The sequence below is a fragment of the Dipodomys merriami genome, unplaced genomic scaffold (assembly GCF_024711535.1).
Source record: "Dipodomys merriami isolate MVZ:Mamm:240054 unplaced genomic scaffold, mDipMer1.0.p SCAF_69, whole genome shotgun sequence".
Taxonomy (NCBI): Eukaryota; Metazoa; Chordata; class Mammalia; order Rodentia; family Heteromyidae; genus Dipodomys; species Dipodomys merriami.
Genome location: NW_027206279.1, coordinates 5758864 through 5774103, shown reverse-complemented (window position 1 = coordinate 5774103; position 15240 = coordinate 5758864). Strand labels below are relative to the sequence as shown.

The following is a 15240-nucleotide window of genomic DNA, read 5'->3' as shown; positions in this document are numbered from 1 at the left end:
TGTAGGTCTGGTAAGTCCACTTTACAACTGAGGAAAATGAAGTACCTGCTATCATTTTACATTTCAATCACAGAATAAAATAATGTTTTATTTAGCAAATGAGGATACCAAAGCCCATGGAAGTTAAACAGCTTAGCCCCAATGACTTAGCCTGTTTACAGTGGACCCAAACTAGGACCTGGTCTCCTGGTTTACAGTGAAGTAGTAAACCTTTGACTAAGACTCGTTAGTGTGAACTAGGCATAAGATCTCTGGATCCTTACATATAGTCAGGGCTCTCTCTCTTTCCCTGGTTCTGGCTGAAGAAGAATCTATCATCCTCCCTGCTGGAAACTGTCAAGATGCACCTAATTCTGGTGAGCTCTGCAGTGACGCTGCAGCCTTTAGCAAGCTGGTCACAAGATGAGCAGATCTGGTATCAGATGTCAACGACTGCGCCTCCTTCATTTCTCCTAGAGTGCTGGCTCTGTGTCCTACGTTGTCAGGGTTAATAAGGCAGCAGCATTGCTACTGATGGCTTTCTACATCCTCAGAATGCCTCTGCAACTGTATTGGGCATTCGATGGTTTCTTAGGTGAAGGTCTTAAAAGCAGAGTGGAAGGGTTTTCGTTGTCATATAAGTCCCACTACCCAGAAGGCTTTTAGGTAGGGTGGCTAATTACAAGTTAAAAACCATACAGCTTAATCACAAAACAAATACCATATGGCTTTAGTGATGTAGGAGCTTTGACTGTTTCTGCTATCATTATGATTCTGAAATTAAAAGGGATGTGAAGAAGTAAAGGGATCCTGTCCATAGACTTAACTCTACTGTGCTTCCTAAGCCAAGGAAATTCTTACATTTAATTACAGCACAAATCCTCTGAACCAGAAAAATTACCATACAATTACCATACAGTCAAAAGATCACACCCAAAATGTTGTCAAACTGTCCCAATAATATCAATTATGGATTCAGAATGCAACCCAGGATCACATATATGTTATCACATCCCTTTATCTCCTTCAAACAGAAAGGGTTCCTCCCACCTCTTTTTCATGGACTTCATGTTTTAAAGAGTTTATGATGTTCTTCAAATTTGACTTTGCTTTATTATAACTTTTGCTTAGACAAATTGGCTGGAACTGAAACTTCAGCTAGCTAGGGATTGTTCTTCTTCCTCAGAAACAGGAGTGAAGGATCTGTGTGTGTGTCTGTGAATTCATATACAAAGTAAAGCCTAAATCTCAGCTGAGGTAATGAAATGTATCCACAAGGAGTACACAATGTTCACTTCATTTGGAAAAAAATCACGTGCTCCCCCAAAAAATCCAGAAACAAATACATTCGATTTTCACTTTTAATTAAATCCGCCAGTTAACCAATCACAGTCAACAGTTACTGACAGCCAAGTTTAACGGTGTTCTAAGGAGGTAAGAGAAATGCAACATGCTTTTAAGGAACATACCACCTAGTTTAGGAACAGATAGGCACACCTGAAACATTAAGGCATAATCCCTGAGAATGCAAAGCAGGGCACAAGTCTGTGGGGCAGCATTTCAGAGAAGGGCAAAATCATTGCTAGTAGGTAATAAGGAGTTGGGGTGCTAGTGCCATTAGAAAAGCTGCATAGGCTTGCGTTAGGCCTAGAAGGGTGATGTGAACAGGAGGAGGGGGGAGAGAATACTGTGATACAGGGAGTGGAGGCACAAAGATAATCATTGCAAATAACCAAGTGGAGGAAGACTGATAAGCAGATGTGCATGTTGCAAAGTGCTGAGGAACTGAGGCTGCCCTAGCAGCTGCTGCAGCAGGCAGTGGGGAGTTACTGGGGTCTCACGATGCAACTGCTGTTATAATGCGCTATCCCTGCTAAAAGGAAAACTTAGTAGTGCTGAGCCCGGTTTAAAATTTTGATGTTTTCCCTGGTGCCAGTGGCTCACACCTATAATCCTAGCTAGTCAGGAGGCTGACACCTAGAAGATTATGGTTTGAAGACTTCCAGGTAGAAGAGTCTGCAAGACTCTATCTCCAATTAACCAGCAAAATGTCACACTGGAGGTATGGTTCAAGTGGTAGAATACCAATTGTGAAGAAGAAAGAGGAAGAAAGAGTTCTGAGTTCCAGCTGTTATACTGACACATAGAACATTTTTTGATAGCATTAATCTCGATTTTTAAAAATAGTACATTAAAATATTATCATAATTGTTGGTTTGCCAAAGTAGGTGCTTCTTACTTGCTTTATCCTAGGCTTCAGCTCTGTGCTCTACTTGTGAAGTTCAGTGGTGAGGATGTGGATATTTACTTGACCATTATTAATTATAGGATACTCGTTTGACAAATATTCTTGGTTAGTAGATAGCATTCAATAAAAATAATGAAGCAAAGAAATGTGACTTTTAAGAAGATTAATTTAGAACTTTTGAGCCTGAGCAAAGTAAGAAGGAAAAGAATCCTCTGTGCTCTAAGCTGACCCAACCTCCTGGGGAGGATAACTTGCCAGTACTGCAATCAGTGCAGTGCATGGAGGGGAGGTGTGAGACAGCTTCGGGGGTAGTTACTGCTGTCCACCACAACTGGCCTTAATAACCCTGCTGCAGCCACAGTGACGTTACTATGTGACCTCAGCGAGTCCCAATACACAGGCCCATCGGTAGCTGTGTCCAGTCCTGCTCCAGGAAAGGCCACTCACTGACTGCGGAACTTACCTCAGGACCACAGCAAGAGACAATAGAAAACATCGTCAATGTCTCAGGCCTTGTTGGGCTACAAGCAAGTGTTACTGTACAGAGTATTATTAATGTATCTTCAAAAGCTAACATCTTTTTTTTCCTTGGTGGTACTAGGAAGTAAACTTAGGGCCTTGTGCTTACTAGGCAAGTATTTTATCACTCGAGCCATGCCTTAGGCCTTTTGCTTTTTTAAATTTTTCAGAGAGGGTCTTGTGCTTTTGCCTGGGTTAGCCTTGGACCAAAACCATCCTATTCCCAATTCCCAAGTTACTGGGGTTACAGGCATGTGATTATAGGCCCCTTCGCCCCTTCCTTCCCTCCTTCCTTCCTTCCTTTCTTCCTTCCTTCCCTCCTTCCTTCCTCTCTTTCTTTCTTTCTTTCCTTATTTCTTTCTTTCCTTCTTTTTCCTTCCTTCCTTTCCTTCTCTCCTCCATTCTTTCCTCTTTTCTTCCTTCCTTCCTTTCATTTTTTGAGACAGTTTTTCACTATGTAAACAATGCTGGCTTCAAAGCCATAATCTTCCTGCCTCTTTTTTCTCTGTGCCAAAAATTGGGCCTGGTTGAAATATAAAACCTATTGTTCATTAGTATGTTAAAAACTAGTGAAAGATTATTTCAGCCAAGAAAGCCAACTAGATTGCAACATAAATCTCAAAAAAAAAAAAAAAAAAAAAGGCCAAAAGAAAGGTGGACAGGTGCAGGGAGCTTCCTGTGTGCATCACCGGGGCACTTTTTTGTCATTTGACGTGAACCTCCCAGTCAGCATCAATGTTCAGGGAAAGCTTCTCCAGGCTCAGGGTACATGTTCTGGCACAATATGTAAAAGCCACAGGCTGATCCTTACCATCTAAACAGCAAGACAATAAAAGAGGGAAAGTGTGAGGGATATCTAGTAGGGGGAGTCTTTTCAAATCAGATATGATTCTGAGTGTATTACAAAATTTTACTAGGAGAATCCATTTTAGTCATCCTTCTATTCACAGATTAAAACTAGGAACATAACACTGGTTGAAAAGAAACTGTAAGGAACAAAGTGGTTTGCCCAAGGAACCCAGTTAGAAGAGGAAAGATATGATTCTCATCGTGTACTTTCATAAAATCCCTCAACATGAGTAGTATTTTCCAGGACTTCAGATATTCACAGTTAAAAAAATGAAGAGGCATCCACAATATATATTATTTCTAGCTCAAATAATTTCTATTAGAAAAATATTAACCAGAGCAAGAAGACAAGTTCATGAAGAGATGGAGGGTGGCTTCCCTCTTGAGACTAGAGTACTTTACCTCTATCAGAAAGTGCAGTCAGTCCTCTTGGGCTAAGCATATCATGTCAGTTTTAGGACAAATCACTTCCTTCCCCACAGATATTACTATATTTACCAAACAATAACTGAGGTAAGAATGAACCAGTTTCCTTACCAGATGAATGGGTGATCACGGAAGATGGTTTCTTCCTGAAGCCTAAGACCAGGATCTGCTCGACCACAAACTTGCTGGGGTAATGACCCTTTTCATCAGCACACCTAGAACAGATATAAATGGTATTGAGTTCCTCTCCCATCTATATGCACGGAGTTAAGGTACACATATCTGTCAAATTTACTAAAATGAAGAGATGACAAAGATGACTTTCTGTACCAATGACTCCCTAACCAGTGGTCAAACCAATTCCTCTTTAACAAGTCATTCGAAGTGAAGTAACTAAAGGACAAAAAGGTCACAAGTAGTCGGGCGCTGGTGGCTCACACCTGTAATCTTTACTACTCAGGAGGCTGAGATCTGAGGATCATGGTTCAAAGCCAGCCCAGGCAGGAAAGTCCATGAGACTCTTTTTTTTTTTTTTTTTTGTCGGTCGTGGGGCTTGAACTCTGAGCCTGGGCGCTGTCCCTCAGCTCTTCAGCTCAAGGCTAGCGCTCTACCACTTGAGCTACAGCGCCACTTCCGGTTTTCTGGTGGTTTATTGGAGATAGGAGTCTCACGGTCTCTCCTGCCCGGGCTGGCTTTGAACCGCGATCCTCAGATCTCAGCCTCCTGAGTAGCTAGGATTACAGGCGTGAGCCACCAGCGCCCGGCTTCCATGAGACTCTTATCTCCAATAAACCACTAGAAATCCAGAAGTAGCGCTGTGGCTCAAGTGGTAGAACATTCATTTTGAGCTGAAGAGCGCAGGGACAGCACCCAAGCCCAGAGTTCAAGCCCCACGACCGACAAAAAAAAAAAAAAAAAAAAAAAAGGTCACAAGTGTGACTTGGATATTGTAGTTAACATTAAGAAACCAAGTATTTAATGAATTGGTAAATGGAAGGATGACTAGTATCAATGAATACTCATATTGAATCCTTTTTATGGTTTCAATAGGTGGGAGAAAGAAGATGGAACAATAAAAAAGGAACATTCATGGACATGATTCAAAAATAGTATACAAATGGCTTTCACTACCTATTTATTTATCTAAATAGGAATGTTGAACTCCAGCTATCCATTTATTTAAAGATGACAAGAGGAACCCAGGCGCCAATGGCTCACACCTGTAATCCTAGCTACTCAGGAGGCTGAGATCTGAGGATTGCAGTTCAAAGCCAGCCCGGGCAGGAAAGCCTGTGAGATTTATCTCCAATAAACCACCAGAAAACCAGAAGTGCTGCTGTGGCTCATGTGGTCGAGCGCTTGCCTGAAGAGCTCAGGACAGTGCCCAGGCCCAGGGTTCAAGCCCCATGATGGAAAAAAAAAAAAGTGACAAAAGGGTAGTACAATTTATTTAAGAAAATAAACAGCTTCTTTAGCTGCTATTACCTGTTGGTCAAAACACTGGAACAGAATGAAAACTTCCTGTGCAAGAATTGCTTCTGTTGGAGGTACTGGAATGAATGGCCATCATCAAGATATAACTCTCCCATCGCAGAACCCTGGAGAGAGAACAACAGGGAATCTGCCCATGTATTATCTTTATAGGAAAAGAATGCCAGCCCCTAAAAAACCCAAACTTTTTTTCATGTTGGTACTGGGGCTTGAACTCAGGGCCCGGACACTGTCCCTGAGCTTTTTTGCTCAAGGCTAGAAGTCTACCACTTAACCCAAGAAAGGTCCTGCCATCCCAGCTGGATTTCAGGATTCCCTTAAGAACAATAATCCAGATAGATAATAATCCAGAAGTGACTATTAGGACACAAGCCTATAATCTAGTCCTCATTGAGAAGACTGAGGCAGGAAAATCCTGAGTTTGTGGCCAGGCTGGGCTAACTCTTACTATATCTAAAACAACTCAAAGTCTTGATTTGTAGATAAACATCAGAAGCAGTATTTCACAGATGGGGCTCATTACTTTTACATGGCTTCATACTTTTGAAAGGCTACTACTGCAAAGAAAAAGAGTAGTCACAGAAAGGGAAGCTGATTGTCTAGATACCTTAGTGCTTAGAGCAACCCGGAGTCCGTATGGGGAATTAGCCATCCAACCTGTGGACTTTCCTACCATTGTCTTTATTGGCACCACGCTTCCACCTCGTTGAAACACTGGTATCTGTAACAGCAGCGCTCTCAGAGAAGATGTATTTGTATAAGGTAATTTCAAAGTACTTAAAAATATCCCCTCCTATGAGATCACACACCTTACAAGAAGAGACTCAAGGGCAAAATAAATGTGTGAGCATACAATAGCAAACATGGGGGCCCTGGAATTAAAAGGAAAAGAGGAAAAGGGTTCCACTAAAAAAAATGTTTGTTTTTTTTTCTTTCTGGTTGGTCGTGGAGCTTGAACTCTAGGCTTGGGCATTGTCTCTGTGCTCTTCAGCTCAAGGCGAGTGCTCTACCGCTTGAGCTACAGAGCCACTTCCAGTTTTCGAGTGGTTTATTGGAGATAAGAGTTTCACGGACTTTCCTGTCCAGGCTGGCTTTGAACCGTGATCCTCAGATCTCAGCCTCCTGAGTAGCTAGGATTACAGGCATGAACCACTGGCACCAAGCCATGTTTTTGTTTTTTAACTGTGAGGGACAGGGCCTACCCTTCAACAACCAAGAAGTAAAGGATAACTATCTCCCTCCCCAGTATTCCCTCATCGGCAGTCTGAGCAAACTAATACGATGTAATGGGTAGAAATAATACTCTGAAAATAACTTACAGTATCCAAGGCTACTGGAATCTTCACAGTGTGTCCTCCTTTCCAATGAACAAATGTCTTAGAATCATACCAGATCTAAAAGTAACCAATCCCCGTGAAAAAGAGAACATGAGCACGTCTATTCACAATTTCACTTGTCAGCAAAATATTTACTCATCTGCATTTCAAACATCCAGAAAGCTAAAGTAAGTGAAATTTAAAAATAATGTTGGGGCTGGGAATGTGACTTAGTGGGTAGAGTACTTGCATGAAGCCCTGGGTTCAATTCCTCAGTACCACATAAACAGAAAAAGCTTTGTGACTTGAGTGCTAGTCTTGAGCAAAAAGAACCTCAGGAATAGTGCCCAAGCCCCAAGTTCAAGCCCCAGGACTGGCACCAAAAAAAAAATAAAAATAAAAATAAAAATAATGTTGGATAGAAGTTAGGAAAGATGTGCTTTTAAGAGGATTCTAAGCTGGGCACTGGTACTCTATGCCTGTAATCTTAGCTACTCAGGAGGCTGAGATCTGAGGGTCACAGCTCAAAGCCAGCCTGGGCAAGAAAGTCTGAGAGACTTTTTTTTGTCAGACCTGAACCCTGGGTCTGGGCTACATAAGCAGAAAAAGTCAGAAGTGGCGCTGTGGTACAAGTGGTAGAGCACTAGCCTTGAGCTGAAGAGCTGAGGGACCAGCACCCAGGCCCAGAGTTCAAGCCCAGGACCAAAAAAAAAGATTCTAAGGCCCTAGTGGCTAATTGAAAGATCAGGTGGGTCATGATTTGAGGCCAGCCCAGGCAAAGAAGTTCTCAAGATCCTATTTCAACCATAGCTAGGTGCAGACTTGTATGGCTGTCATTCAAAGGTATGTAGTAGGCTGAAATCAGGAAGATCACATTTCCAAGTCAACCAACAAAAAGTTCATGAAGGCAACAATGCTGGATAAGAAATATACTCATGACCTTGCTCATGTAACTGTAACCCCTCTGTACAGTATTTTCACAATAAAAAACTTATTTAACTAAAAAAAAGTTCATGAGACGTCATTTCAATAGAAAAAGCTAGGATAAGCTGGGCACCAGTGGCTCACGCCTGTAATCCCACATACTCAGGAGGCTGAGATCTGAGGATCACGGTTCAAAGCCAGCCTCTGCAGGAAAGACCGTGAGACTCCGATCTCCAATAAACTTCCAGAAAAACCGGAAGTGGCGCTATAGCTCAAGTGGTAGAGCGCTTGCCTTGAGCTGAAGAGCTGAGGGACAGCGCTCAGGCCCAGAGTTTAAGCCCCATGACCGACCAAAAAAAAAAAGAAAAAAGAAAAAGAAAGCTAGATCTGGGAGGAAACCAAATGAAAAGTTGGGTTACTAATGCAGTTATCACTTTTTTATAGGATGAACCTTATGCTAGAGATAAAGTTCTAGTTCTTATGTGGAATCCCTATCAAGTTGCTAAAGTAAAAAAGTCTCAAAAAGTGATTTTATGGAGTAGATCATTAGGACAGGATAAGAAGCAGCATGAAAACAAATTTTCTCTTTTGTAGCTCCATACTTTCTGGCAGCCATGGAGTGTACACTGCAAGTTTTTGGTAGCAGAGCTCAGGATTCCAGGAGGGCAGGATCAAACAGCAGTCTCTATCTCTAGGTCCCCTGATGTTTGATACCTCACACTATGCTGGTGAGTCCTTCCAACCAAACCCTGTGTGTTGATAAGGGCTCACTAGCACAAATCCAAGTGTGAAGGTAAAAAGCATTTTCTACCTTTGAATTTTTCAGCCTCGGAGGAGAGTGGTTGTAAATTACAAAAACCATCCGTTGCTACAGTCATTTTTACAAAAATCGTCAGTTGCTATAGTCATTTGGTGTCTATTCACAAGGGCATGATGAAGAAATTTTTTAGATTCTAAAATAAATGAAGGGGTGAGAGATATGTAGATTTTATTATTACTTTTACCTCATTAGGTCCTGGAAGAAATATATCAATCATTGTAGTTTTTGCTTCTGTGACTGGATGTACTAATAAAGCACTTCCTAAAAAAAGAAGAAATAAAATTTAGTATCATTATAAGAAGTTGAAGGGGCTGGGAAGGTGGCTCAGTGGTAGAGCGCTTGCCTTGCATGCATGAGGCCCTGGGTTCGATTCCTCAGCACCACATATGCAGGAAAAAAAAAAGCCGGAAGTGGCGCTGTGGCTCAAGTGGTAGGGCACTAGCCTTGAGGTGAAGAGCTGAGGGGAAAGTGCCCAGGCCCAGAGTTCAGGCCCAAGACTGGACCCAAAAAAAAAAAAAAAAGAAGTTGAAAACATCCTTTCTCTTTAATTAAACACTACTGTGGGTTTTTTTTTTTTTTTTTTGTCAGACAATGTTTTATTTCAACAAACATCCCTGGTTAAAAAAAAAAAAAAAGTTGGGGAGAGTTCAACATTTTATCATACCCTTCAGAGAGCAAAACTCCCATCCAAGAACTCAAGAGCCCTTCAGAGGCGTCACTCAAGTCTTTGCAAGCTCCGACACAGAAAGGAAACACTACTGTGGTTTTAAAGACCATTACATTTTAAAGACCATTAAATTGGGGCTGGGAAGGTGGCTCAGTAGTAGAGCGCTTGCCTTGCATACATGAGGCCCTGGGTTCCATTCCTCAGCACCACATAAGCAGAAAAAGCCAGAAGTGGCGCTGTGGCTTGAGTGGTAGAGTGCTATTGAGCTAAAGAGCTGAGGGACAGGTTCAGGCCCCACAACTGACAAAAAAAAAAAAAAGACCATTAAATTGCAAAGTTCTGCAAGGCAAAACCAGACTCATAAGACAGGTGAGAGATGTGGTTAGAAAGAGGGCATAGGTTCAGAGGTGACTGATGACGAGTTGAGCTATAGGAAGGAACCATGACACAGTCTATTACAGTCTTGTTTGGTACATAACTCTAGTGTGCCAATAACTTCAAAGCATTATGGTACTACTCCAAGAACTTCATCATTTGCAGTGGGTAATGTTGGAGAAGGTGCCCGTAGCTGTAATCCACAAGTGTGGTCAGTGTGGCTGCTCAATCCTTTGGCTTGGGCAGTTTTAGTAAGGGTAGTCCAGACAACTAATTTTGCTTTGATCCTGGCACCACACATGTATAAAATGCATCCATTGGGCTGGGATGTAGCTCAGTGGCAAAGCTCTTGCCTAGCAAGTGCAATGTCCTGGGTTCAATCCCCAGTACAAAAAAGAAAAGACAAAAAAAATACAGATTAATAAAATAAAATAGATTCATTTATGAATTCATTATTTTATTCAATTAAAAAAAAGAGGATCATGAGTTTGAGACTAGCCTTGGCAACAGTGAGATCTTATCTCAAAAACAAACTGGGGGGCGGGGCTGAGAAGGTGGCTCAGTGGTAGAGTGCTTGCCTTGCATGATGAGGCCCTGAGTTTGATTCCTCAGCCCCACATAAGCAGAAACAAACAAACAAACAAACAAAACAAAACTGGGAGGAGGGTGTTTGGGGAGTTAGCTTGGCAAGTGCAAGGCCTTGAGTTTGATCCTCTGCTCTGGAAAAAAAAAAGCTAACAATTACATATGAAATATATGAAAAGCTCTTTATTATAACAGATCTACTTTTTTTTCTTTTTTTTTTTGTACAGGTACTAGTGCTTGAATTTAAAGCCTTGGAACTTTCTTTCTTTCTTTCTTTTTCTTTCTTTCTTCCTTTTTCTTTCTTTTCTTTTCCCACCCTCCCTCCCTCCCTCCCTCTCTCTCTCTCTCTCTCTCTCTCTTTCTTCCAATCCTAGGACTTGAACACAGGACATGGGCACTGTCCCTGAGCTTCTTTTGCTCAGAGCTAGCACTCTGCCACTTGAGCTACAACTTCACTTCTGGCCTTTTGGTGGTTAACTGGAATCTCATGGACTTTCCTGACAGGCTGGCTTCAAACTGTAATCCTCAGATCTCAGTCTCCTGAATAGCTAGGATTACAGGAATGAGCCACTGGCTCTTTTGTTTTTGTTTTTGTCAGTCATGGGGCTTGAACTCTGGGCTTGGGCACTGTCTCTGCGCTCTTCAGCTCACGAGTGGTCTACCGCTTGAGCCACAGCACCACTTCCGATTTTCTAGTGGTTTACTGGAGATAAAAGTCTCAGGGACTTTTGTGCCCTGGCTGGCTTTGAACCATGATTCTCAGATCTCAGCCTCTTGAGTAGCTAGGATTATAGGCGTGAAACACCAACACCCGGCTCTTTTGTTTTTATAATGTGTCTTTCTTGAGTTTAGGGTTTTTACAAGTACATTCACACTAAAAAATGCAATAAGAATATAATCATAATTGTAGTATTTATCACAACTATAATTAATCTATAAATGCTCACCCAGCAGGTATTCATCTTCTACACCAAAAGCCTCTAATTCATCAGGGAACTCTACCCACAGAGGCCTGAGAAAAGAGGGAAAAAGAAATCACATTTTTAACTTTGTATGCTTTACTAGCATTTTGTTAAATGTTTTTATTAGATTTTTCCTTTTTATTTATTTATTTTGTTCCAATCCTGGGGCCTGAACTCAGAATGTGGCACTGTCCCTGAGCTTTTTTTTTTTTTTTTGGTCGGTTGTGGGGCTTGAACTCTGGCCCTGGGTGCTGTCCCTCAGCTCTTCAGCTCAAGGCGAGTGCTCTACCACTTGAGCTACAGTGCCACTTCCAGTTTTCTGGTGGTTTATTGGAAATAGGAGTCTCACAGTCTTTCCTGCCCGGGCTGGCTTTGAACCTCGATCCTCAGATCTCAGCCTCCTGAACAGCTAGGATTACAGGCATGAGCCACCAGCACCTGGCTTGTCCCTGAGCTTTTTGTGCTCAAATCTAGTGCTCTATTACTTATGTCATACCTCCATTTCTAGCTTTTTGGTGGCTGACTGGAGATAAGAGTCTTGAGGCTAGATGGGCTGAGAAGGTGGCTCAGTGTTAGAGTGCTTGAGGCCCTGGGTTCGATTCCTCAGCACCACATAAGCAGAAAAAAAAATAGCTGGAAGTGGCACTGTTCTCTAACACAGCAAGTTTCTTTTCTAAATACTTTACTTTCCAAACAGAATTAGGATTTGTGGACTGGAAGCATAGCTTGAGTGGCAGAATGCCTAAATTACAATATACACATTAGAAAAAAATTTCCACTTCAAATGTGGAACAGTTCAGCCCTAAGGTAAGATAAATGCCTAAAACAGCAGGTAAGTTATACTTCATGAGATGATGTTTTTTAAGAGTTTATTTAAAAATGTAAACTTCCGGGCTGGGATGTAGCTCAGTGGCAAAGCGCTTGCCTAGCAAATGCAACGTCCTGGGTTCGGTCCCCAGTACCAAAAAAGAAAAGACAAAAAAAAAAAAAAAATACAGTTAAAAATGTAAACTTCCTTAGTCATTGCAACACCTCTATTTCTATCTCTTGGCAAATCTCAATAGTTTAATCAGTCATAGGGATCTGGTTTTTATCTTCTGTGTCTTCAATAGCTGGCACCATGTGCACAGCTGGTGTTCAGTAAGCTGACTGAAATTTGATGGAAAACATGCTCTTCATCTTTTCTCCTAAGATCACTGTGTGACATCTCTGGTCCCTGTCACTGAGAGGATCTGTTATGTATTGGTTGTTGGGGTCCCTGCTTAGAGAATATGTCTTACCTCATGACAGGTTTGGAAGCCACATGTGCATGATAGAACAAAGAATATAAATAGGGCAGGAGGGTGTAGCGCTCTCTGATGGCTTCTCGGATGAACCGGGTGTGTTCCTCCCCAAATAGCCAGGGTTCTCTTCGCTTGGTATTCATTGTAGCATGACCACGGAAGAAAGGCTGGTAGGCTCCTGCCTGGTACCAACGCACAAGCAACTCTGCCTCTGGATTCCCAATGAAGCCACCTACATCAGCTGGTTAGACAAAGGAAGGTAGAGCGAGGCAACTAAGCTTTAAATAAATGATGCCCATAGGTAAAATGATGCACTGCAGACAGAGAAGAATGGGACCATATGCATACCTGGAATGACAGGACACAACTGTGGCCTCAACTAGGGAACATGTACTACAAAGCTCAGCCTGTCTGGGGACTGGACAGAATGCTCTTTGGACATTCTTTTCTTGTGAAAAGATCAGAAGTTTTATTGCAAGATCAGCACTCCTCTATGTTCCTGAGCTCACTTTATCTATAAACTACAACATGTTTGCCTGAGTGAGTGAGTGAGTGAGTGAGTGTGTGTGTGTGTGTGTGTGTGTGTGTGTGTATGTGTGTGTGTGTGTGTGTGTGTGTGTGTGTGTATGTGTGTGTGTGTGTGTGTGTGTGTGTACTGAGGGAAAATTAAGAAAGAAAGAAAGAAAGAAAGAGAAGCAAATCAGAGTTAGTGGGTTAGGTAGAATTTCATGCTGACTCCCTGAGCAGGGTATATATTTTTTTGTGTTGTATGTGGACCAATGCCATCAAAAGCATATGTTAATAGCAGTGACATTAATCTGTTTCTATTCCTACAAAAAAATGAAGAACAGCTGCAGCTGCAACCATACTGAGCACTTTCCATGTTGGTATCTCTTATGCATCAAAAGCTCAGGATGCTGAGAAGTTGAGCCATCAGATACTTACTTTCTTATCTTTCTTACTTATCTTTCCCCAGAGCATACCTTTTAAAAGTGTGTGTGGGGCTGGGAAGGTAGCTCAGTGGTAGAGTGCTTGCCTTGCATGCATGAGGCCCTGGGTTCGATTCCTCAGCACCACATAAGCAAAAAGAAAAAAAGCCAGAAGTGGCGCTGTGGCTCAAGTGGTAGAGCGCTAGCCTTGAGCTGAAGAGCTGAGGGACAGCGCCCAGGCCCAGAGTTTAGGCCCCACGACTGGACCCCCCCCAAAAAAAACAAAAAACAATAAAAGTGTGTGTGTACCTATGTGTATGTGTGTGTTTGTATTTATTTAAAATCAGAGAATTTTAAATCTGCTCAGCAGAAAGGATTTCTGGAAAGCTGAGCACTCCCCTTCCTTTGGTGCTGAGGGTTGAACCCAGGGCTGCATACAAGCCAGGCCAGTGCTCTGAGCTATGCTCCTAACCCCAGGATGCTTCATTAAATTCTCTGTAGTTCTCTCAACTCTTCCTTCCCACTTTCAAGAAGACTCAGTTTTCAAGCAGGTCCAAGAGGAAGTACTGAGATAACAAAGGAAGCCGGCATCCTGGCTTCTTTTCTGATAACCTGGTTTTCTTCATGTCCTCAGCTCAGTCAGGACACAAGCAATTCTGCAGCACCCCTTTCACTTTCTGATCTGTTCACCTTCCCTTTCTCCCATTTTCTCTTTCCACATCTATCAGGTTGACTATGACAGCTACTGAAAAGGGATTTGTGATCTTCACTTTTCATTCACTCATGTCAAGGCACAGGCCAGGACTCATCTCACCTCCACAGAAAGAGATCCCAGTAATGCTGAGAGTCAGTAACATCGGGAGGGAAATTTTCAGGTAACTCCATTCTGCCGTGTTGTCACCCGTCCACACTGCACCTTTGGTCATTGGTAACAAAGTATTAACAATTTGCCGACACACTCAATTTAACATTTAGATTATTTGTGAAAAAATAAATAAAAAGGAGAAGATTCCATATCTTAAAATAAACACTCTGAAGTTTTACAATGAGGTCAATTTCCTAATGATGAAATATGGTTTAAACCCACAGAACAGGCATTCAATGAAAATATTCTGAATCACATTTATTTATTTTTATTTTTATTTTGTCAGTTGTGGGGCTTGAACTCTGGGCCTGGGTTCTGTCCCTCAGCTCTTCAGCTCAAGGCTAGTGCTCTACCACTTGAGCCAAAATGTCACTTCTGGTTTTCTGGTGGTTTATTGGAGATAAGAGTCTTACACACTTTCCTGCCCTGGCTGGCTTTGAACCACAATCCTCAGATCTCAGCCTCCTGAGTGGCTAGGATTATAGGCAAGAGCCACCTGTGCCCGGCTTTATTTATTTTATTTTTTGTCAGTCCTGGGGCCTGAACTCAGGGCCTGGGCACTGTTCCTGAGCTTCTTTTGCTCAAGGTTAGCACTCTGCCACTTGAGCCACAGCACCATTTCTGGCTTGAATTGAACTACGGCATCACACATGCTAGTTAAGCACTCTACCACTAAGCCACATTCCCAGTCCCAACATTTTTTTTTTTTGCATTAATTTATCTGTGTATTTTTGTTTTTTAGACAAGGTCTGCTATGCAGCCTAGGCTGGCCTGTAACTCTGGAATCTCCTGCTTCAGCCTCCTTGGGTGCTAGAATTACAGACAAGTATACCCTCTCCCAGCTACAAACATTTCTCTCATGCAATTAAAGTTACCATTTAAAATAGCATATATCAGCCATGGTAGTGGAATGCCTATAATCCCAGCACTTGGAAGCTGAAGCAGAAGGATCACAAGTTTAAAGCCAGCTGGGCTTCAGAACAAGAACAAGTCTCATAATAG

General features: G+C 42.1%; 1 protein-coding gene across 8 annotated transcripts in view; it reads right to left on the bottom strand.

Annotated features, from left to right (window-relative positions):
* Positions 1–15240, bottom strand: part of Ganc (glucosidase alpha, neutral C) — a 48979-nt gene that overhangs the window by 2969 nt on the left and 30770 nt on the right. For 6 of the 8 annotated variants that reach the window (XM_070005878.1, XM_070005877.1, XM_070005879.1 and 3 more), the window contains exons 18-26: positions 14188–14289; positions 12442–12685; positions 11147–11211; positions 8757–8833; positions 6832–6906; positions 6120–6233; positions 5507–5619; positions 4133–4236; positions 1327–3560 (exon numbers count right to left, since the gene is read on the bottom strand). In XM_070005878.1, coding sequence (XP_069861979.1) covers positions 3451–3560; positions 4133–4236; positions 5507–5619; positions 6120–6233; positions 6832–6906; positions 8757–8833; positions 11147–11211; positions 12442–12685; positions 14188–14289 — 1004 coding nt within the window. In that variant the 3' untranslated portion in view covers positions 1327–3450. Of the gene's footprint in view, positions 1–1326; positions 3561–4132; positions 4237–5506; positions 5620–6119; positions 6234–6831; positions 6907–8756; positions 8834–11146; positions 11212–12441; positions 12686–14187; positions 14290–15240 lie in introns of those variants that run through there. The other 2 variants (XM_070005883.1, XM_070005884.1) reach the window with 2 other exon arrangements.